This window comes from Panicum hallii, chromosome 3, assembly GCF_002211085.1.
Source record: "Panicum hallii strain FIL2 chromosome 3, PHallii_v3.1, whole genome shotgun sequence".
Taxonomy (NCBI): Eukaryota; Viridiplantae; Streptophyta; class Magnoliopsida; order Poales; family Poaceae; genus Panicum; species Panicum hallii.
In genome coordinates, this window is record NC_038044.1 from 3,718,905 (window position 1) to 3,741,588 (window position 22,684).

Below are 22,684 nucleotides of genomic sequence, written 5' to 3' on the forward strand. Positions count from 1 at the left end.
TGCAACAATTTTCTGGAACACATCATGCGGTTGATGTATGACCTGGTCTATGATCGGTTGAGCTCATGTTGCAGAGATAAACAACTGAAATGTTCTTCACCAAAGAAAAAAAAAGATAACTAAATACAGTACAGCTAAAACATCCAAATATTCCACTTCTTGTTTCTTAACATACTTGCATGTATACCTGCAATTGTTCCCCATTTCCCTCCTGTGTTAAGGTCAAAGACGAGGGCACATGCTCTTGCACGCCCTTGCTGAGCGTTGAGCAATCACGACCTGGCACCCAACCACTACATTGATGGCTATAATAGCGCAAATCCTGTCATTTTCCTAATAATGCAAGTGGCACGCCATTGACTCCAACTGGTCTTCCCCAATTTTTTTTCTTCTTAAATTTAATCCAAGGTATGTGGTCACTTATTGGATGAGCTGAGGTTACAGGTTCATTTTAATTCATAGGAGATGAAATATGAATATCTACCAATATCTTGACCCGTTCCGAATGAACATGATGCGTTCCTCCCTACATTACATACCAACCAATATGACCTACTGCAATACAACCGGAGCTTCTCACCTTGCAGAAGATGAGCGACTAAGAGCACTCCAGGGGCATCTCAAGAAACTGTCCAAGCATGGGGCTTCCTCCATGGCTTGTCTTCTTGTTCGGTGTTCTTGTGCAGACTTCTGCAATCTTGGCCGATACGGATTCGCGAGACTGTATGTTTCCGTTCTTCCTCCAGTGTTTGTGATTTTCAATGCTAATTTGCTCATTCTATTGCTCTTTCTTGTCCACCTGTGCAGCTTCTGCCCTCATTGCAATTACTGATAACTGGAAAAATAAGCCATCAAACTGGAATGGCAATGACCCGTGCAGAGACAAGTGGATCGGGATAATTTGCACGGGGAACCGAGTCACTTCTGTGTTAGTATCAGCATCGCAGAAAAATAAGCTCATGGTTTCTGTTTCTTCTAGTTAACCTATCTAGACGAATAGCGAGCGCTCATATGTTGTTCTTCTTCTTGGCTGGATGTTTTGCAGAAGACTTTCAAGTATTGGACTGTCAGGGACTCTTTCAGGGGACATCCAGTCTTTGTCGGAACTCGTATACTTGTACGTGATTTACTCAATCAGAAAATCATTTTTTTCAATTTTAAACATCATTTTAGTTTTTAAAGGAAACTGAACTTCTGATTTCACCAAAGTTTAGTTAAAGATTTTTTAATCTGGCCTAATCATCCATATAGTGTGAATTTGGTATGGTATGCAAGCAAATGAAGTTAACTGTTCCTGTTTGATTCAGGGACTTATCCTACAACAAGGACTTGGGTGGTCCTCTACCTGCAACCATTGGTTCCTTGAGTAACCTCCAAAACTTGTGGGTAGTCAAACTTGGATGAGTTCAGTTGGCTCACTACCTTCAGAATTGCTGCGCATAGATTCATCTTGGACTTATTCCACCTCTCATTTCTCTGCAGAATTCTTGTTGGTTGCAGCTTCTCTGGTGAAATACCAAAAGAATTAGGACAGTTGTCGAAACTTATATTCTTGTAAGGACCTCACAACTCATACTTTCCGACCTTTCGCTTGGCTTCAGTAGTATTCATTGAACTCTATGCCTGCAGATCACTGAACTCCAATAAGTTCTCTGGCTCCATCCCGGCATCACTAGGCAACCTCTCAAAGCTATACTGGTTTGATCTGGCAGACAATAAGCTCACAGGAGAACTTCCCATATTCGACGGGACAAATCCTGGGTTGGATAATCTAACAAATACAAAACACTTGTAAGTGCATTACCCAAATTATATTCGTTAATATATAGATATTTTTGAAAAAGTTGTAGCTTGATGACCCTTTTGTCGCAGCCACTTCGGGATCAACCAGCTGTCAGGCCCCATACCGAGCCAGATTTTCTCCTCGCATATGAAGTTGATACATCTGTAAGAATAACCTAAATTCTCAACTCAACTCACAACTTAATTTTATTGTGAAGCTCAGACAATGGTTTGTTTGTTTCATGTTTCAAGGCTTCTTGACAACAACAACTTTTCTGGAAGCATTCCCCCAACATTAGGACTTCTTAGCACACTAGAAGTTCTGTAAGTTACAGTACATCATCTATATATCGTTCCCGGCTGAGAAGAGAAATGTAGAAATTTTATATTAGCATGTACTGCTTCTGATCGTGAAGTTATATTGGCACAGGCGTTTCGACAACAACCCCCAGCTGAGTGGGCCAGTTCCTAGCAATATCAACAACCTCACCAAGCTTGCAGAACTGTGAGTGTGCTCTGTACTTATGTGTGTATGCTTTTTGTCAGTATCAGTTCTACAATACTAGGAAGCTTACTACAGTACTATTCCTTTTGTTTTTTCACATTAGCCACCTAGAAAACAGCAAGTTGACTGGTCCACTACCAGATCTTACAGGAATGAGTTCACTCAGCTTTGTGTAAGTGATAAGCCCACATTTTCCTTTCTGAATTCAAGACATGGGTATCCAACTTTTGAATCTTTTGCAACCTTGTTGTAGGGATATGAGCAACAACAGCTTCAATGCATCTGATGTTCCTTCCTGGTTCACTACTTTGCCGTCTTTAACCTCATTGTAACCCTTTCTGCTCTCCTCCTACCTCTGATGCTACTTCATTTGCAGCACACTTTTTCTGAACTTTCTTTGAATGCAGATTCCTTGAAAATCTGAAAATTGGCGGCCAGCTACCACAAGCTCTCTTCAGCCTTCCTGCTGTTCAGACATTGTAAGTGATTGTATCAGTACGATCAAGTCTAGAAGAATGTGTAGAGACGAAACTACTGTGATTGACTGATCGTTTCCTATGTATTGAGACTGATAGGATCATATCGGATAGATTGAAAATCAATCCTTAACAGATCCTGTCCATCCAAGGCTGCCTAATCCTTCGAGATCCTAACATATACTCTTAAGAGAATGTAACAACTAGTCAATTAGATAGGGTTACAATTTACAACACAGTGAAGTCAACAGCTGATCAAGACAAGAATACGCAAACAGATATGCTCAAACAATTCATGTTCAGTTCACTGATACTTCCCGATAACCGCAGGAGGCTCCGGGGCAACCGTTTCAACGGCACGCTAACTATTGGGTCGGATTTCAGTACTCAGCTCCAACTAATCGATCTTCGGGACAACCAGATCTCAGCTAACACTGTTGGGGGATCACAGTACAGCAAGACACTCATGTGAGAACACACTTCTCTGTCTTACTGCTTACAGTGTGTGATCTGATCTTGTTCACTGCTGACCTCCACTTTCTCTTGACACCACAGACTTGTCGGAAACCCGATCTGCGTGCCGGGTAGCAATGAGAAATACTGCGTGGAACCAGGGCAATCTAATCCGACGGCGGCTCCGTACTCTACTGCAAGGAACTGTTCGGCGTTACCAACCCCATGCCTCTCAAACCAGCTCCTGAGCCCATCGTGCATCTGTGCCGTGCCATACAGAGGCACCCTGTTCTTCAGATCGCCATCGTTCTCTGACTTGACCAGTCCCACGAACTTTGTCACGCTGGAGAAGGACATGGAAACCAAGTTCGAGAAACTAAACGTCCCGGTGGACTCGATCGCCATCCACGACCCTTTCTTCGACTCGAACAACAACCTGCAGATGAGCCTTGAGCTGTTCCCAAGTGGCAAGGTTCAGTTCAGCGAACAAGACATTTCTGATGTTGGGTTTATACTGAGCAACCAGACATACAAACCGCCCGGCACGTTCGGCCCGTACTATTTCAATGGGCAGCAGTACAGTTTTGCCAATGGTAAGGCCATTCAATTCATTCAGAAAATGCACTTCAGAATTCAGATAGTGTAGCACTAGCACCTCCTGGTATGGTCGTTACACCCAGAAGCTCAACATTTTTCACGTGTGTAGACCTGGCAGTACCATCGCAATCGAAGAAGACGAACCGCCTACCGCTTATAATTGGAGCGTCGGCTGGCGGTGCGGTTCTTGCTGTAGCAGTCGTCGTCATTGTTGTCTTCATCGCCAGAAGGAAGAGAACACCCAAGGGGACTGAAGACAGGAGCCAGTCTTTTGGTCAGTACTGAATGCCACCATGCCTTTGATCTCTTTCCGAGTTTCAGTACACTTTGTCTGTTGTATGGTGGTTGCTGACCGGGGCAACTCTGTGCAGTCTCCTGGGACATGAAGAGCACCAGTGCCAGCACTGTCCCCCAGCTCCGCGGCGCGCGCATGTTCAGCTTCGACGAGCTGAAGAAGATCACCAACAACTTCTCGGAGGCGAACGACATCGGGAACGGTGGCTACGGGAAGGTGAAGTGATAAGAATAACAGACATAGTTCTCAACTTCTGATCAGAGTATGTTCATCGATGTTCAGAGTTGCTGACTCCTCTGTCTGAATTCTGATGATCGAACTTGGCTGCAGGTCTACAGAGGGACGCTGCCGAGTGGGCAGCTGGTGGCGGTGAAGAGGTCCCAGCAGGGTTCCCTGCAGGGGAGCCTGGAGTTCAGGACGGAGATCGAGCTCCTCTCCCGCGTGCACCACAAGAACGTGGTCAGCCTCGTTGGCTTCTGCCTGGACCAGGACGAGCAGATCCTCGTCTACGAGTACGTCCCCAACGGCACGCTCAAGGAGAGCCTGACGGGCAAGTCCGGCGTGCGCCTGGACTGGCGGCGGCGGCTCCGGGTGGTGCTCGGCGCCGCCAAGGGCGTCGCCTACCTCCACGAGCTCGCCGACCCGCCCATCGTGCACCGCGACATCAAGTCCAGCAACGTCCTCCTCGACGAGCGCCTCAACGCCAAGGTCTCCGACTTCGGCCTCTCCAAGCCCCTAGGCGAGGACGGCAGGGGCCAGGTCACCACCCAAGTCAAGGGCACAATGGTCATTACCTAAACTACTTTGTCTCTACTAATTCTCTATCGAGTTTCATGTACCGAACATTTTTTTTCCGTACCAGTAACAACTTTGATAACTACTTTAATAATGTTGGATCGCTGCTGACACGTGTCAACATTAATATTGTCAATGCAGGGTTACCTGGATCCTGAGTACTACATGACGCAGCAGCTGACGGAGAAGAGCGACGTGTACAGCTTCGGCGTGCTGATGCTGGAGGTGGTGACGGCGAGGAAGCCGCTGGAGCGCGGCCGGTACATCGTCCGGGAGGTGAAGGCGGCGGTGGACCGGAGCAAGGACCTGTACGGCCTGCACGAGCTGCTGGACCCGGCGCTGGGCGCGGCGCCGTCGGCGCTCGCCGGGCTGGAGCAGTACGTCGACCTGGCGCTGCGCTGCGTCGAGGAGGCCGGCGCCGACCGGCCGTCCATGGGCGAGGTGGTCAGCGAGATCGAGCGGATGGTGAAGATGGCCGGCGGCCCGGGGCCCGAGTCGGCGTCCGAGTCCATGAGCTACGCCAGCCGGACGCCGCGCCACCCCTACGGCGGCGACAGCTCCTTCGACTACAGCGGCGGCGGGATGCCGTCGACGAGGGTGGAGCCCAAATGAAGCGCGCCGAGAACACGCATAGCTGTTGAATTGATGTACAGGGTACTTATTAGTTACAATGCTGTGTAAAATTATACGTGTGCCTTTGGATTAAAAACTGATTGTTTGCTTAGGAGATTGCTAACTTGATACGTAGCAATTTCAGGTTTGTTATACAGAAAAATTGAACAGAAGTAAGCAAATACGTACAGAAATGATCTTGTCCTTGTTTGATTGATTGCTTGTGGACAATTTCAGGTTTGAGCATTTTCTTCTGATGAGATGTGTCGATTATTTGTTCTACCAATTGTGGGGAGAAATGATCTTGTCCTTGTTTGATTGCTGTGATCTGTCTCCTGAGAAACTGCAAACTGTCATGCCTGATGAGTTCTGAATTATACCAACTCTGAGGAACCGCACGGCTGTCCATGGTTAATGGTTTGGATGTTGTCTGATCCTCGCCGTGCCTTGTTGCATGTACCTGTTTATGTATTTCTGATGAGCAGAATCGCCCATGAATATCTCAAAAGAACAAAGATTTTTTTTCGAGAATTTGCCTGTGCAAGCATTTCATTAAGAAGAAGCGCACCCAACCTCACACCGAAAATTCAAAAAAGGAAAATTACAACAAGATCTCGATATCAGAACTTCCAATGAATTTGTGTTGCTTTTCTGTATTAATTACAACAAGATCTCGATATCACAATTGGTCATCCTTTCAAATAAGGAAAAAGTTCACAAGTTGAACCAAGCTGAAGTTGCTTTCAGGAAAACAACACTGAAGTCACCGATTTCAGTTTTTCATAGGGAGAGAAAGCATATCCCTATGAAAAACTATATCTGTATACAAGTATTTGAATTTGAAATCTTAGGAACCAAATTCGAAAGAATTCATAAGCAGCGGCTCTTAATCTGAGCAACCTTTTTCTACCCAGTAAGAAACCGACAGCGTACAATTATCTAAAAGACCGAAACTGATGCAGAATGCATCGGGCCGATCTACGCCACTTAGGCTAATCACAATGGGAGTTTCATGGTGAGTTTCATGACATTAATTACCATGACACATCAGCATTTTTAATGATGTGGCACTGATTTAATGAGGGAAGAGAAGGAACCAGTTTCATCCCCACGACACTCTACTAACTCGTTTCCAAAACGTTGGAAATAGCGTGAAAGGACCATTGTGACCGCCGTTGTTTCATGGGGGATACCGTGTGGCAATAGATCAACTAGCATTTAATTACACTGGTTAGCTTTGAAAACAGCGAAATGAAACTCTCCATTGAGTCATAGTGTTTCATTCATCCCCCAAACTGACGTGGCATTCTTGGAACCAGGGATACGAAACCCCCCATTATGATTAGCCCTTATCAATCAAATCGGGCAGTTGGGAATCTATCCTTTCGCTTCCACTTGGTAGAACTAGATGGTAGTGAAGTTTGGCCAAGGAGACTTGTTTGGCATTCTCGCCCAAGCTTCTTGGGAGAAGAAGATGGTGAGTGGAGAAGACTATTAAAACCAATGTACCTGGTTTTGAACGAGTTTACTGAATTGCTCTCTCAACATGAATTTACATTCTTTTTGTGCTTTTGGCTTTTGGTTACCAGAAAAAGGACCTTCGCTCTGTTATCTTTCTGGTTTACAAAGGTGATCTTTAAAATGTTTGTAACATGCACCCATACCAAATTAGATTGTTCGGAACACGGGCTTGCAGAGTATTTGATAGGAGTGGTTCAGTTCTTAAAGCTACTATCAGGAGAAACCAAGTTTGAAACGGTCCAAAAAAAGAAGGAAACAGAGAAGGACTTTGACTGCTTGATGTGACAGAGCATATTATTGTAGTATTTCTCTTAAATAACTTAAGTTCAAACATAATCCAGTGACCACGTTCACGCGTTACCTTATACCACAAACATAACCTGCAAGACATAATTTGGTTAAACCAATGTAAATTCAGTCGAATGCAGAAAGCACACGATTGTGGTATTCTGCTCCACCTGAACCCTGTTCCAGAAAGAAAAAATTGCATTTCCTTTACTCATTTTATGCCATACACAGAAAGATAAAAAAGGCCGCAACAAAAAGAATTACAGGTTTGTTTACAATACAAAAAAGTATAACTACAAGTAGGAGGATGCCATGGTCCTGACATCCGACGGCATGAAGGTGGCCAGCGCGGCGAGAAGCAGGAGCAGGCACACGGGCACCAGCAGCAGCAGCGGCGGCGGGGGCGGCAGCGGCGGCAGGACCAGCGGCAGCACGATGAGCGACACGGCGACGCACGCCAGCACCAGGAACGCCTCCGCGCTGAGCCCGCCCGCCGTCGGCGGTGGCTTCGTCGACGGCGGCACGTTCTGGCGCTGCCCCTGCTTGGCTGCCGCCGCAGCGGCTCTCTGCTGCCTGCAGACGGCGAAGGCGGGCCTCCCGCCCTGCTGCCGCCTCGCCTGCATCTGGCCTCCGGCGAGATGGTCCGTCGCCTCCGTCGCCATGAGCGACGCCGCAACCAGCATGTAATGCGCGCGCAATGAGGAAACGAGTTCGTTGTCAGGACCGATAAAAATCCGAGCTTGGTGGTCTGAAGGTTGCCAGATGTCAATCTTCTCAAAAGGATTTCTTAGTGCTCTGAAATTTGCAGCAACAATATCTGCTCAACATGCAAAAAGAAGAAGGAATCAAGAACTACTCAAGACAATCAGCTCTTAGGATGAACACAGCTGCAAGACTACACATGAAGAAAAGGTAAATCTGTACCTCTGAACTCGAGCTTGTTCTGCTGCCGCCGCCTTCTTTCTCCCCTTTCTCGTTTCCCCAAGCGATAGACGACTGGATCCCCGGATTAATACCACCGCCCTGGACGGGCAAGAACGCAAGCGGAGGACGGCAGCCCGCCGGAATTTCCAGAAGGCGCCAGCCGAGGACGGATATATTTGACCAGGAAGCAGGACAGCAGCAGAGACAGAGAGTTGTGCAAGAGCAACTAACGAACGGCGACCTGCACACCGGCGGGTACGGTTGGCTTGTGCGGCTGAGCAGGAAGAAGCTTTTCGGCGATGTGGGTGGGGGCGCGGGAATCGATCGGGGAGGAGGGAGGGGAGGCCGCCGTTTCTATCTGTGGACTCGGGACGCCGGTTTTGAAAACCTTGGAGGCCAGGTGAGCTGCATCTCTGCATCCAGAGGACCAAGTGGAAGCCGCGGTGGTGGGGGCCAGCGGCGGCCTTTCCTACTCTTGTAGGCCACATCTCGGTTTGGTTTGCCCGCCCATAGTCTGATTCCCATGATGGTCGTCCTTAACCACAAGATGGTAAGAGCTTAAATGAATGTCCTTATGCAGGACAGTGTGGTTTTACTGTGGTTATATTATTGCCTACCATCTTAAATATAATCACCCTCCTGCTCCGATGTGTGATAACTTAGGGCATCGGTTCTATATCTACAATTAATCTGATAGCAAAGTCTGCAGAAATCCAATGAGACTCAGTACAATGTTGTGGGAGGAAACAAACCTAGGATAAAGTAAAATACCATAGGCCATCACGACTTGGTGATTCTTCTAAAAAAGGAAAATGGCATTTTTTTTGCCGTTTGTTACTTTTAGGATGAATTTTGCATAAATAAAATGCAACGGAATATTTAGTAATAGAAAATATAAAAGTGAGTCCTCCTGAATGAAATGGGTCGCGTTCATATATAATTTTCTTCCAGGTTTGCAATGTAAGCGGGGCTACATGAGAATCCTAGCGTAGATAGGCTGGTCATCACACTGGAATTCTATCAATGCTGAAAATTCTTTCCATCCGTTTGAGTGCCCAAGAGGGGAGATGTTCTTCCAAAGCACTTTTGGAAAACGAAAAAGGGAAGGGAGGCAGGATGCAGGATCGCTAGGTGCTGAAGGTTCCTCCCCCTTTACCACACCTTCATGGCCGGCTGACAAGTGGGCCCGTCGTTGGTCGACATGGTCAACAGTTCATCACTCTCGCACAGGACCAGCAGTACCTGGAGGTTAATCTCGATTTACAACTCACTGTTTGGCTTCAAGTGATTGTATAGTATGTGATTATGGGTGAACTTTTTTTTATTATGTGTTAACTCGTCCTTGTCGTTTAACTCTTTAGTGAACATTGCTTTCACAACTAATTTTATCAAAAAAAATCATTAACTACTTTTGACTTGAAACAAAATAGTTTTTGAAATTGAAGAAATGAACGTTGAAGTTAACTGTAGAGGCAGGAAGACTTGGGCTTTTCAAGGAAGAGATGTGAAGCAAACACTTTTCTTGAAAAGCATAAATTCATCGAATTTAGAAAAACTCGATCGGGTGGGGTACGACGGCTTCAACCGTATTTCATTAGAGCACGGTTAATAATAGAGGTAAGTACTTGGCTATGAGCCAAGACACAAGAGTCAAATTCTACAATAACAATCTTTTTAAAACCTTGGAGTCCAGGTGAGCTGCATCCCTGCGTCCAGAGGACCAAGTGGAAGCCACGGTGGGGGCCAGCGGCGGCCTTTCCTACTCTTGTAAGCCACATCTCGGTTTGGTTTGCACGCCCATAGTCTGATTCCCATGATGGTCGTCCTTTTAACCAACAAGAACTTAAATGAATGTCCTTAGATCATTTCCAGTAAAGATTTTATGGAAGTTTCATACACATTGCCATATCACCATTTTAAATGATGTGGTTCTGGATTAATGAGGAGAGAAATGAAATAGATTTCATCTAAAACCATGTATGCACGGTTACCGACTCTTGATGAGTCTTAGAATTAAATATGATAAGAGCCTATAAAATAGCAAACATGAAACAATGCATTGTGGAGTGAGTCTCATCTATGATTTCATTTGTGTTTTATTGATGCGGGCACTCTTAGAAACAACAAAATCAAACTACCCATTAGGATTGGCCTTATGCAGGATTGTGTGGTTTTACTGTGGTTATTATATTATTGCCTACCATCTTAAATATAATCACCCTCCTATGTGTTATAACTTAAGGCAACGGTTCGATATTTACAATTAATCTGATATCAAAATATTTAGAAATCCAATGAAACTCACTACAATGTTGTGGGAGAAAACAAATCTAGGATAAAGGAAAATACCATTGAGAGGAAACAAACCTAGGATAAAGGAAAATACCGTAGGCCAACGCGACTTGGTGATTCTTCTAAAAAAGAAAAGGGATGATCTTTTGTAGTTTGTTATTTTTAAGATGAACTTGGCATAAATAAAAATAGAAAACACAAAAGTGAGTCCTCCTGAATAAAATGGGTCAAGTCCATATATAATTTTCTTCCAGATTACAACGTGAGCAAGTATATTGCTACACGTCAGCGGTCTTATAGGTTATCTCATGCAGATCTACGTAGAATTTTTATAATGTAGAGGGAAGAAGGGAGGAGAGAGAATAAGATGGTTGTTTCGCGAAACAACCACCTTATAGACTAAAATTAAGATTATGAGACCGCTTACTAACTATTGTACGAGTTGTTGTCATGCTACTCATTATATTTCTATTTTTCAGTCCACACATTGAGGAATATGATATTACTACGAGACAAAAAACGACGACCAGAGGTTGTTTGTTCAATCGTCTCAAGATGACGCATTATTGCATGAGACCGCCTATTAGACTGCTCTGATATACTTGCTATGCGGGACTACCTGAGAATTCTAGCATAGAAAGGCTGGTCATCGCACTGGAATTCCATCAATGCTGAAAATTCTTTCCATCCGTTTGAGTGTCCAAGATTGAGATATTCTTCCAAAGCACTTTTGGAAAACGAAAAGTGAAGGGAGGCAGGATGCAGGATCACTAGTTGCTGAAGGTTCCTCCCCCTTTGCCACACCTTCATGGTTGTCCATGGGTTTATTCAGTGGGCCGGCTGACAAGTGGGCCTGCGGTTGGTCGACATGGTCAGTAGTTCATCACTCTCGCACAGGACCAGCAGTACGTGGAGATTAAACCTCTGGATTTACAACACACTGTTTGGCTTCAAGTGACTGTACATGTGATTATGGGTGAACTTTTTTATGTGTCAATTCGTCATTTAACTTTAGTGAACATTACTTTTACAACTAATCTAATAAAAAAATATAATTAGTGAAATCCCAAATAAATTTCAAAACTTTTGACTTGAAACAAAATAGTTTTCCAATTTTTTTTAATGATCTCCGGAGGGGAAGCATCCCACCTGAATTGTATTCAAATGGTGTGGCAGACCACAGATCGACGGCTCCGTTTTTAAAGAAAACAAAACAAAACCCTACATCACTCGGTTAATTTGGGAAAATCAGGCTAAAACCGCGACATGCTACCTAGCTAAACTAGGTCTCTAGCAACACCATGACCAACATACGATGAATTTATGGTATGACCATAGATAACAGCACGTCGTATCATAAGGACTCTAATGTGGCATAACCACTGATAAAAAACTACAACACACGCTATCAGGCATCGAGTTTAGAAGCTGCAATCCTGCAAAATACTTGATGTGCGGAGGTGAGCACCTTCCTGCGCACCGGGCGTAATGCTTCCGCTGCACGTTAGTCATCGCTTTCAAGCATCGGCCAAGTGTAGGAAGGGAAGAACCGTAGTGACAACGCCTCCAAGAAGATGAATGGCGCCAAGGATGGCACCGTCATCGAGACCAGCTAGATTCTGGCATGGCTTTCGCCAACGACTCCATTGACCATGTACCTCGTTGCTTGAGCCCTCAGTGTCTCGCGCGATGCAGTGAGGCACACCACCATAAGCCATTGCTATGCCCAGCCGCGCACCCTGCTGTTTGAATCCTTGGTGATTCGCACGAACAACAAGGCGCGGATGTTGTGGAGCACGCAACAGGCGCCGAGCACCATGGGGAGGTCCTGCAGCTTCACCTTAGTGCGCTTCTGGAGGCAGCCGGGCTTTGAGGCGCTGGAACGCGTCCCTCGCCACGGCGCACACGCCGTCAATCCGCCACAGGCCCTGCAGGTGCCCCACGGCGCCGCGATGCGCGTAGAGTGCCGAGCGGTCGAGCACGTCGGCGTCGGACAAGAGCCCGCCCAGCCGATGCAGACGACGGTGAAGGAGCCCAGCGTCGATCTGCACGGAGGCGCATCCAAACCGGAGTGGAGCATGAGATCTAGCCGCCATGGTGTCAGATCCGGCCATTAGGGCAACCTGTAGGGCCAGGACGGTACGCTGTCCGCCGGCAGCGGCGACCCGACCGTGGTGCCCCCTACCTTGCCGGGGCGGGTGGGGAGGGGACAGATCCGACCCGGCATGAGGTGGATCTGACCACCACCGAGCTGTACGCCGGTGCCGGAGCCTCCTTCCATGCTCACCGTCAAGGGGGAAGGGAAAGACAGTGGGAGGGAGGGAAAAGCTCGTGAGAAAGAAGCCCCACCGCCACCGTCATTAGCCTCGGGCGGGCTTCCGGGAGGAGGCACTCTGACGGCAGCGAGGTGGAGGGAGGGAGGCGGAGGGACCAGGAGCGGCAGCGGCGCGGGTGGAGTGAGTGAACTCCTCGGATGGTGCCATATAGTTTTCCAAATTGAAGAAAGGAACGTTCAAGTTAACCGTAGAGATAGGAAGACTTGGGCTAATCAAGGAAGAAATATGAAGCAAACACTTTTCTCGTAAAGCACAACAAGTTCATCGGATTTTCTTCTTGGATTCATGTTTCCTACCTATGTTTTCATAAGTTCAACGCACTCGCTGCGTGCTGCATTGTCTATGAGGAAACAAATTCGATGCACTTGTTTTGGTCTTATTGTGTGCATGCATTTGGTCACCTTTTTCTTTCTTTGTAACCTGTGCTGTTCTTTGCTACTGGATCGGAAGCAAAGCTCCTCTAGCATGATAGCATCCACCCCTTCTCTTAACTTGTTCCACTACCAATCATTTGCCGTTCTGTTTGACGTTGAAGCTGTCGGTGTGGGGACATCAACCTGTGCAACCAAGTGAACCAACCCGCCCTGAAGCTGTTTGTCGACAAAATGAGGGACTTCTTTCCTTTTCTTTTTTCTTTTTTGTCGTTGACCTTCACAAGGATGAGCTGTATGATGCCGTGCTGCTGCTACTTCATATACCTGTGCTTGTTCAAGCTTGTCAACGCGTTGCTAGATTCCCTGTATCTAAGCCGGCCTGCTAGATTGCCTGTATCTAAGCTAGCTGCAGGTCAAAAGCCGTACAGCTAAATGAGATAAATTGACGTCAGCAGTCAGCGTCTCCAAACGTGGACATGGTTATTCGGCCTGTGTCCGTGCAGCCCGTAGACCTGGGTTCATCCGCCCAATCGACAAGCTACGAACACGGTGTACAATCGAGCGTGGGCCGAGCTGCCACGCTCCCCCGTTCTGTTGGGCCGAGCTGGGCCGCGGCCAGACGCACGAGGGCCACGAGGCAGGCAGCGGATTGGACGACGACGACACTGGGGCCCGTGTCAGAGCGTCGGGTTCCCTGCCCTCTTTCCTCCTCCCCTGTCGCTGTCGTCCTCCGTCCGGATCCACTCGCTCCTACGCCTGCGCCTCCCCGCTCCCAACTCGCGTCTCGATCCCTCCGATCTCTCTTCTCTCGGGTTAGTGCTCTTCTTCCTCCGCCCTCTCCCTCTCTGAGTCCTCCCCTTTGGGGAAATTTGCCTTTTTTTTGTCCTCTATATCTCTCGTGATTCTGCCGCATTTCTTTCACGAGTTTTTGGGCTTTGGGTTGTCCCCCGCGCAGGGGAGCAAGGAGGAGGAGGATGGAAGGCCCGCCCGTCGCGCTGTTCGACAGCCTCAAGGTGCGCATTGCGACTTCCTTATGTATTTCTCACCGCCAACTGGGTTGCGGCATTTCGTCGATCACACTGCGTGCTCTTGGGAGTTGAAATTGTTTTTGCCCCTCTGTTCCACTGCGAATATGTGGTAGCAACGCTTGTTGCTTTACTGGCATGAATTTCGGTTGGAATCGTTTAATACCGACTTGAGAGTGGCCTTGTGCCTGTGCTATTATCTTTGCTTTGCCGTCTTATACAAATTACACAGACTAAAACTGGTGTAATCATATTTCAGGCACCGTGTTTGCTTCTTACTTCTTAGTTTGCCAATCATATATAAGTGATACTTGTTTCCAGTGCAATCATGTTTGGAATGCCGTGCATATTTCTATGCAAGAAAATAAGAATTGAACCATCTGAGTCCTGCAACAGGCTGCCAAACCATTCTTCTTGCTAGCTGGGCCCAACGTGATTGAATCGGAGGAGCATGTCCTGAAGATGGCCAAACACATTAAAGGCATCACAACCAAGTGAGCAACCTATTCGTCATAGTTTTTTTTAAAAAGAAAAGGGGCTAAATTTCGACCTGCCCTGTTGCTGTTTGTTGTCCATAACAGGCTGGGGATCCCACTTGTCTTCAAGTCCAGCTTTGATAAAGCAAATCGTACATCATCAAAATCTTTCCGTGGCCCTGGTCTGGAAGAAGGCCTAAAGGTGTGGCGAGTACAATGCACAAGCAGTTAATACTTGCTAATTCATGTCCAGTCACAGTTTTTTTATGTGATACTAGTTTGGTTCTCTGCAATATTACATGATAATTGTGTTGGACGTACATTTAGTTTCGGCGATTACCTAGATTTATGGGAAGTGACTGGCAATTATCAGTACCTGTTGAAATACCCTGTGGCACTTTTTATTTTGCCCTACGCTAAGTTTCCAGAGAAATAGTTAAAGTTAGCCATACCTTTGATTTCTTCATGAGCCAATCACATTTACTAACCTTTGTTATGCCAGGTTTTATGTCTATATCTGTATGATTTGTGTATAGCTTTCCCGTGCAATACTGTGTTGATATTATATTCTTGTACACATTTGTCTTTTGTCAGATCCTTGAAAAGGTGAAAGCAACATATGACCTTCCAGTTGTCACTGATGTGCATGAAAGCCACCAGGTACCCATTCACATATTCTGCTGTGTTGCTGCTCCATTTGGCTAAATTCTGCAGCAAATGTTTGCTTGTTCTATGATTTTTTATTTCTGTACCGTGAGTTGTTTTTGTGAACAAAAATGTTCCTTTGTGCTTCTTGGTCTTTGCATTTCAGTAACATTAAGACATGTGTGAACTTTCTTTTTCCATTCCAAGCTCAGTGTGAAGCTGTTGGAAGAGTTGCTGACATTATACAAATTCCAGCTTTCCTCTGTCGCCAGGTACAGTTTGAACAAAGGGATTCTTTACAGCAAATACAGTAATATATTTAAGCATGACTCTGTATATTTGTACCGCCTTCTTCATGCCTAATGCAAATATATTACTGTGATAACAGACTGATCTTCTTGTGGCGGCTGCTAAGACTGGAAAAATTATCAATATCAAGAAAGGGCAATTCTGTGCGCCCTCTGTAAGTTGCAGCTAGCTGGTATTATAATTAAAATTTGAATGCGAGTATTGTTCGCTACTTCTACTTACTGATTTACTGATTGAATTATTAGCCTAAAATAGTTTATGTGCTATTTAATGTTGCACAAAGTCACAAACATTGCATCATACTCTAGTTCTATGTTGGATAATGCAATCTGGGTAAGTTTCTTACTGTGGTTGTTATGAATGAGATACAATGTTGAAAGAAAGTGAAAGCTATTTGCTCTTACCTAGACATTTTCATTTACTTGAGACTAATGAAATCTTGGCTTAATCTGACTGAATTTTTACATTACTTCAGCAACTAGATTGAAAAAAAAGGTGATCAAGCAGACTCAGTTCCCTTTCAGTCTGTTACCATCTGCTCTTTGATAATCCATTTATCTTTTTGTGGAGACTACCATATGTTTTAAGATGACGTTTGCCATCCCAACCAAAATTATTTGAGCACATATTCAGTCCAATATTTTTTATGCGAAAACAATAATTCGAACATTTGTTGTCTACTTGTCTTCATATTACTACAATTTTGCAATCACTTGAGGAAGTTCTTATGAACTACCTCCTGGTTAAGGCTTAAAACAAACTATTACACCTGATTTAGTTATGCTACTTTTCTTGATGCATAGTCTTGTCAAATTGAACCTGTACATTTGCAGGTCATGGTCAACTCTACGGAGAAAATAAGACTTGCTGGAAATCCTAATGTGATGGTCTGTGAGCGTGGTACCATGTTTGGCTACAGTTAAGGCATCTGTGGCTCTTTCCTTTGTGTTTATTGTGCACTTAAACATTAAAAGAGAAAGCAAGCAATCATGGATATAACTCACGGATATTAAGGAAACATATTACAGAGATACTATTGAATGCTGCACTTTCTGGACACAACATGTTGTAGGCTTGTACCATGACCATGAACTGATGGTTGCCAAGGAGCAAGATGAACCAAGTAGAATTTGAGGGATGAATTCTGCTTGAAATATTTGATGCCATTGCATTATCATTTCATGAATTCACCAATTAAAGTCGCGAGTTAGATTAGGGTTGCCTTCAGATCACCTGCCATGCAACAAAGCAATTGATACGATCACTTTCAGTTGGAGATCAAGCTGCAGCTCTCCTCCTCTAGATTCTGAGAAGGAAATAGAAGTTTCACAGCAGAGCACCAACTATATTTTATGCATGCCTAACACTCACTATCTTCATTCTTCATTATTGGTTATTACTTCATTGCTCCATGAAGACTGATATTTTTCTCAATGAACACACAGATGATCTAATTGTTGACCCAAGGAATCTTGAGTGGCTGAGGGAAGCTAACTGCCCAGTTGTAAGTATTGGAACCCTACTCTTGTTCATAACTGCTTAATCCACCCCTCTTTAGACTCATCTAGCTTGTTTCTGATTGAACATTTCCATCTAGCTTATCTATATTTGTGCATTTGACAGGTCTTGTATCGTGGGCCGACACTATAAAATATTTACGTATTATTTATATATTAGATAGATGCAACATGATATTGGGAATGATGACTATTTAGTGTCAGTTTAATTGCTTAAGCATTTGGGTGCTCTTCTATTGTCAAAATCTAAGATTGTGCTTTTCCCATTTTTCACGAGAAATAATCTTATATATGTCTGATGCTTTGGGAAAAGTTTCTTTTTATTATTATTATCCATGACTGATTCATGTTTTGTGATTTTATAGTTCGTACTTTCTTTTTCTTGTCAAACCTTTCAATATTGCACTATGTCCTAGCTAGCAGCATCTATGGTGTAGATTATAAACCATTGATGCACTGGTATGCATTTCAGGTAGCTGATATAACACATGCTTTACAACAACCAGCTGGAAGAAAGGTATCTTTACGACTTCACCATTTGTGATGCTCCCCTGTTGCTTTATGCAACCTAGGTTCTGGCAAGCTATCTGATATGAAATTGCTTGCAAGTCATCTTGTAGCTTTTAGAGTACCATGTTGTTCCAGCCTTGACCATCTCTTTATCCAATAACCATAATCATAAGAGTCTGTAATGTTATATGAAACTCGGGCATCTTTTAATAGTTTCATGATTCTGTTGGATGTTTACCTACTATAAAGACCAGCCCACAAAAACATTGGGGTTTTTTCTTCACATTACAACTTCAGGACTAGCTCATAATGAACTCTTGTTGTTTTGCTTGGTGTTTGTTTCTATTAAATTGGGGCATGTTGTGTTATATTTTGTAAGCTTGATGGTGGAGGTGTTGCAAGTGGGGGCTTCCGAGAACTAATACCGTGCATTGCAAGGACTTCTGTTGCTGTTGGTGTTGATGGTATTTTCATGGAGGTAAAACAGAAAGGAATATAAAGAAATGGAGCAAACTATGTTGTTACTTTGGACACAATCTGCCGCTATGCTCAACATTAAATGATACTATCTAAATTAAATCTACTTTATTCCATAATCCCACAGGTACATGATGATCCCTTGAAAGCGCCATGTGATGGCCCAACCCAATGGGTATAATCCACTTTATCATGCAATCTTTTTCACCTTACATAGCAGTGTTCATGATCATCATATAACCACATGTCTCTTTTTCTTAGCCATTGCGCAATTTGGAGGAGCTATTGGAGGAATTGATAGCAATTGCTGTAAGTTTAACATCCTTAAGTATATTCAAGCCAAATCTCTCGGTATACTTACCTTTTGTTTGTTTATTTCCTTTCATGGCGTGAAGCGAGTTACCAAGGGAAAGAAGCCGTTCAAGATTGATCTCACTCCGTTCCAGGAATGATCTGGTTTGGTAGATAGAAAGCACAATGCCACTGCCCAACAGGGTGTATTTCTCGTTGCTGTACTTATTACTGCTTCGGCATTGCTGCCGTGGATGCTATCTCTGAGTTGAAGCCTGTGTGCTTGGTTCGTGCTGTTTCATCAGTTGTACCGTATTACTTGACAAACAATATTATCGCAAAATAAATGTGATTACTGTCTCAAAAAAAATGTGATTGCTGACACGATATATTAGCATGCTCGCTCTCTCTCTCTCTCTCTGGGCGGTCAAAATGGAAGAGAATCGTGTGTAAACTGGAACAGGGTGCATAAAATGCAATGGCTAAGTTAAGGCAGGTAATGCAGAAATTTTGCCCAACGAACTACAAGCTTTCCATTTTCCAGCGAGCTTACATCAATTAGCAGTTTTGGAGTTCAGCACTTCAGATGCATGCACCAAAATAGACATCAACAAATACAAGCTGCATTTTCTACTGCACTAGACGTCTCTACTCCATAATCGCTTAGGTTACTACTTCAACCGTCTACTCCTTTTCCTCGTGGGTACAAGACCTTTCTCAGATACAGAGAGCCTTTTCTCCTTGAAAGCCTTGACCATGTTGTACACCTGAAGTGAAGCTAACATATTAATTTTGATCAGATCTAATGTGATTTAACGTCGTAAACACTCCAGATGCAATTACCTTGCGAATACCAGATGTTAACCCCATGGACTCCACTGAGGACTCGTTGGTGAATTTCAACTTTGTGCTATCATCTTCCTTTTTGCATAGTCGATCCACACCATCTACAACATAGTTAGTTAGCAAACATGAAAAAAAGTAAGACAAGGAACATAAATTGCTTTTTTGTGATGAAAACCAACGAACTTTACCTTTGAGATTAATAATCATCAGCTCCACATACATTGTCAGGCGAATATGGGAGAAAATATGGACATGCTCACCAACATCCTCCCGAAGGATCACATCAGATTTCCATCCCACGTCGATGCTAAGCAATTTGGTCAAATACTTGTCCATTGCTTTCCTCCTGTTCAGTGAATCGGTCTTCCCTTCCTCCACAAGGACCAGTGGGAACTCCCAGAGCCCTGCAAGGAGGCCCTCCTCCGGTCTCTTGATCAGCAAAAAGAGATTGTCAGTGCCCTTTGCGTCTGTCACCTCTTCCTCCAAGCCTTGTGCGATCTGAACGACACAAACAGCAGCAAAATCACTCCGAGGTTTGGTCTTTGGAACCACTCGTGGGAAGTCTGTAACTTTGACGGATGGATTTTCCAGGGAAAGTGCAAGCGCTTGGCAGTGACTTGAGACTGGGCACCCAGAACAACCAGGCTTTGACTTGCTACATAACGTTGCTCCTAATTCCATCATTGCTTGGTTGAAGTCTCCTGATCTTGAAGGATCAACCAGCTGACCTGCAATCTCCCTATGATGAAAAGAATGTACATTGTGCAAGTTCTGAGATCAGTGTAAAGCTTCCCAATTCAAAATTGGATTCACAGCAACAATGTAGTTACAGAAAAATCAGGATCTCTGTATCATTATCTGTCCAACTATGGGTAAAGCTTGCACTAAGTCTAGGAGGAGATTGGAAAATGCAAGTCAAAACTGTAAGTTGAGATCAAATATGTACATTTTCATTTCAACTATACAACACAATGCAATGTATTAATAAGGCCTATTGTTCAGTGCAAAAAAAAAGCATGCCAAACTACAATAATTGGCAATACTTTACTGCAAAAATTCCAGCATTGCAATAAGCCTTATACCATGAACAAGCAACAAACAAGATGAACTCAAGTTCTTTAAGTTGCCAACAAGGAGAGGACAGTGCTGCTAACCAGAATCTCTTCATTGTTGAGGATTCTTTTGGGTTGTCGGAAATGGCATAAAGCCTGCTGATCACCCGTACCACATTTCCATCCACAACAGGGACAACCTGTAACGACAGAAAACACCACAAAATCATTTGAAACAGGAATTGAGAATGCACATGCACACACTCATTCCACAAGTTGCTAAACTGTGAACAACCTCATTGAAGGCTATGGAAGCAATGGCTCCCGCTGTGTAATCCCCAATTCCACGAACCTCACGAAGGGCTGATGCCGTGCGAGGAAACTCCCCCTTTTCGACAATCTGTTTTGCTCCCTGTTTCCCCAACATAAAGAACAACAGCCATAAACCACAGACATAAGTCCTTCATCCTTGATTCATAGTACTAAAGACAACAAGATTGGGTGTGGTTTTATTGTAATTGGACCATTTCTTCTTCTTAATACAAAGATACGCAGCTCTCCTGCGTATTCGAGGAAAAAAAAGATGAAAAGATTGCTAAATTAGGGTAACCCTAAAGCTGAAAAACTACCCAAAAAAAGCAGAGAGAGTCAGAGAGGAAGGCCATGTAAAAGACTAAATTCCTGACAAACTGCCCAAAAAGTCAGATCACCAGATGAACAAACATATTGATATCCCACAATTAGTTGAAATGCAAAGCAAATCATGAACAGACGTATTCCCTTTAATTCATTCAAGGAAATAAGAACTCTGAACCAATCTTCCAGACTCTGTGAGGCAAAACATCGAACAGCGAATGCGCACAGCAGCTAAGGTTGCCAAGCAAGCGCCAACCTTCCGATAGGCACGCCCCTGTCCCTTCTCCATCAATCCATTACGAGCACAACTCACCTCCAGCAGAAATCGAGCCCTCCGGTAGTAGCCGAGCCCCGCCCACATCTCGTTCACCTCCTGCGGCAAGCATCAAACCACAAACCACATACACGAATCAAGAACTCGATTATCATTTACTCCCACAACATTTTGGGGTCAAAGATCGAATCTTCCGCACAAATCGACAGCCATTTCCCCTCCCTTGCCCAATGTATCAAGAATTGCTCACCTCCTGCGTGGCGGCGGCGAGGCTCCGCACGGTGGGCCACCGCGCCATCCACCGCTCGTAGTAGCCGACGACGACGGGCACCCGCGTCTGCTGCAGCATCACCTCCGACACCCACACCGCGTACGCCCTCTCCTCTTCGCCGCCGCTGGCGCGTCGCCATGGAAGGTCGCGCCGGTGCGCGTCGTACCACCGGAGCAGCTGCGCGCGCAGCACCGCCGGGGCGGCGGCGGCTGCCCCCGCGGCCCCGGGCACTGCGGGAGCCAGGTCCTCGATGTCAGCGGAGGAGGCCGCCGGCACCGCCTTGGCGCGGCGCGGTTGGGGCCTTCGGGTAGGCGGACGGCCGCGGCGGCTGTCTGCCGCCTTGGGGTTCTTGGCCATTGAATTTTGAAAATTCAGGGATTTGCCGCCGCTGTGGTCCGTGGAGGGGAAATTTATATTGGTACCATTGAGAGATTCAGACTTTACGAAAGTACCATCAAAAGATAGCATTGAGAGATTCAGGGGTGCTTGTTTCTTGAGCTTATTTTAATCGAATGCTTCAGTATCAATTATTCAGTATCAATTAGAAAAATTAAACATCAGCTTAATTACAAAACTAACTGTGGAGCTTATTTACAAGATAAATATATTAAACCTAAGTAATTTATAAATTAGCACGTATTTACTGTAGCATCACGTGAGCTAATCATCACACTAATTAGGTTTAATAAATCCGTCTTGTGAATAAATTTAGAAGTTATAAAATTTATTTTATCGTTAGTTTATATTTAATACTTGTATACGACGGAGCTTACCAGGAAACCAGACTTTAGATGCGATTCCAACTTTAGAAAAACAGCATTGAAAGTTGCTCGTTGTTGATTTATACCGTCTCCGTGAACTTGCCGTTAACTGCTGATAACAAAAAATGCTGAGAGCACTCGCCTGCAGCACGGCCCAATTGTCTCTCCCTCGCAGCACGGCCGCCCTGGCTAACTCCACGCATCATCGCCCTCCCAAGCACATGTCCGCCATGGCCGAGGTGGCTCCCTCCTCTCGGCGAGCGAGCAGGCAGCAAGCGGCACCAAATCTCCTCTCTGCTTTATTCCCCTTCATGCAAGCACCAATCTCTTTTCCTCTCTCCTCC

At 45.0% G+C, this 22,684-nt stretch overlaps 4 protein-coding genes across 4 annotated transcripts; 2 read left to right on the forward strand and 2 right to left on the reverse strand.

Annotated features, from left to right (window-relative positions):
- Window positions 1-458: 458 nt before the first annotated feature.
- Window positions 459-5,732, forward strand: LOC112886727 (probable leucine-rich repeat receptor-like protein kinase At5g49770). Its single transcript, XM_025952707.1, has 18 exons — window positions 459-723; window positions 808-928; window positions 1,046-1,117; window positions 1,308-1,382; window positions 1,483-1,554; window positions 1,630-1,791; window positions 1,873-1,947; window positions 2,035-2,106; window positions 2,213-2,287; window positions 2,391-2,459; window positions 2,541-2,615; window positions 2,695-2,766; window positions 3,094-3,231; window positions 3,319-3,809; window positions 3,923-4,087; window positions 4,185-4,324; window positions 4,439-4,894; window positions 5,045-5,732. The coding sequence occupies exons 1-18, from the start codon at window positions 639-641 to the stop codon at window positions 5,513-5,515; spliced, it is 2,886 nt and encodes a 961-aa protein (XP_025808492.1). The 5' UTR covers window positions 459-638; the 3' UTR covers window positions 5,516-5,732.
- Window positions 5,733-7,508: 1,776 nt separating this feature from the next.
- Window positions 7,509-8,631, reverse strand: LOC112887119 (protein AUXIN-REGULATED GENE INVOLVED IN ORGAN SIZE-like). The gene is made up of 2 exons (XM_025953212.1): window positions 8,249-8,631; window positions 7,509-8,141 (listed from the first exon to the last, which is right to left on the reverse strand). Exon 2 carries the CDS (start codon window positions 8,005-8,007, stop codon window positions 7,618-7,620), a length of 390 nt encoding a protein of 129 aa, XP_025808997.1. The 5' UTR covers window positions 8,008-8,141; window positions 8,249-8,631; the 3' UTR covers window positions 7,509-7,617.
- Window positions 8,632-13,955: 5,324 nt separating this feature from the next.
- On the forward strand, window positions 13,956-18,852 carry LOC112886024 (2-dehydro-3-deoxyphosphooctonate aldolase). The gene is made up of 14 exons (XM_025951764.1): window positions 13,956-14,062; window positions 14,206-14,263; window positions 14,672-14,769; window positions 14,857-14,953; window positions 15,346-15,411; window positions 15,609-15,668; window positions 15,785-15,859; window positions 16,539-16,623; window positions 17,151-17,209; window positions 17,695-17,739; window positions 18,112-18,210; window positions 18,337-18,384; window positions 18,471-18,518; window positions 18,605-18,852. Exons 2-14 carry the CDS (start codon window positions 14,225-14,227, stop codon window positions 18,659-18,661), a joined length of 876 nt encoding a protein of 291 aa, XP_025807549.1. The 5' UTR covers window positions 13,956-14,062; window positions 14,206-14,224; the 3' UTR covers window positions 18,662-18,852.
- Window positions 18,853-18,939: 87 nt separating this feature from the next.
- LOC112886023 (adenine DNA glycosylase) lies at window positions 18,940-22,463 on the reverse strand. Its single transcript, XM_025951763.1, has 8 exons — window positions 22,353-22,463; window positions 21,559-21,967; window positions 21,348-21,407; window positions 20,694-20,810; window positions 20,501-20,598; window positions 19,535-20,085; window positions 19,344-19,447; window positions 18,940-19,267 (listed from the first exon to the last, which is right to left on the reverse strand). Exons 2-8 carry the CDS (start codon window positions 21,934-21,936, stop codon window positions 19,172-19,174), a joined length of 1,404 nt encoding a protein of 467 aa, XP_025807548.1. The 5' UTR covers window positions 21,937-21,967; window positions 22,353-22,463; the 3' UTR covers window positions 18,940-19,171.
- Between the last annotated feature and the right edge of the window lie 221 nt (window positions 22,464-22,684).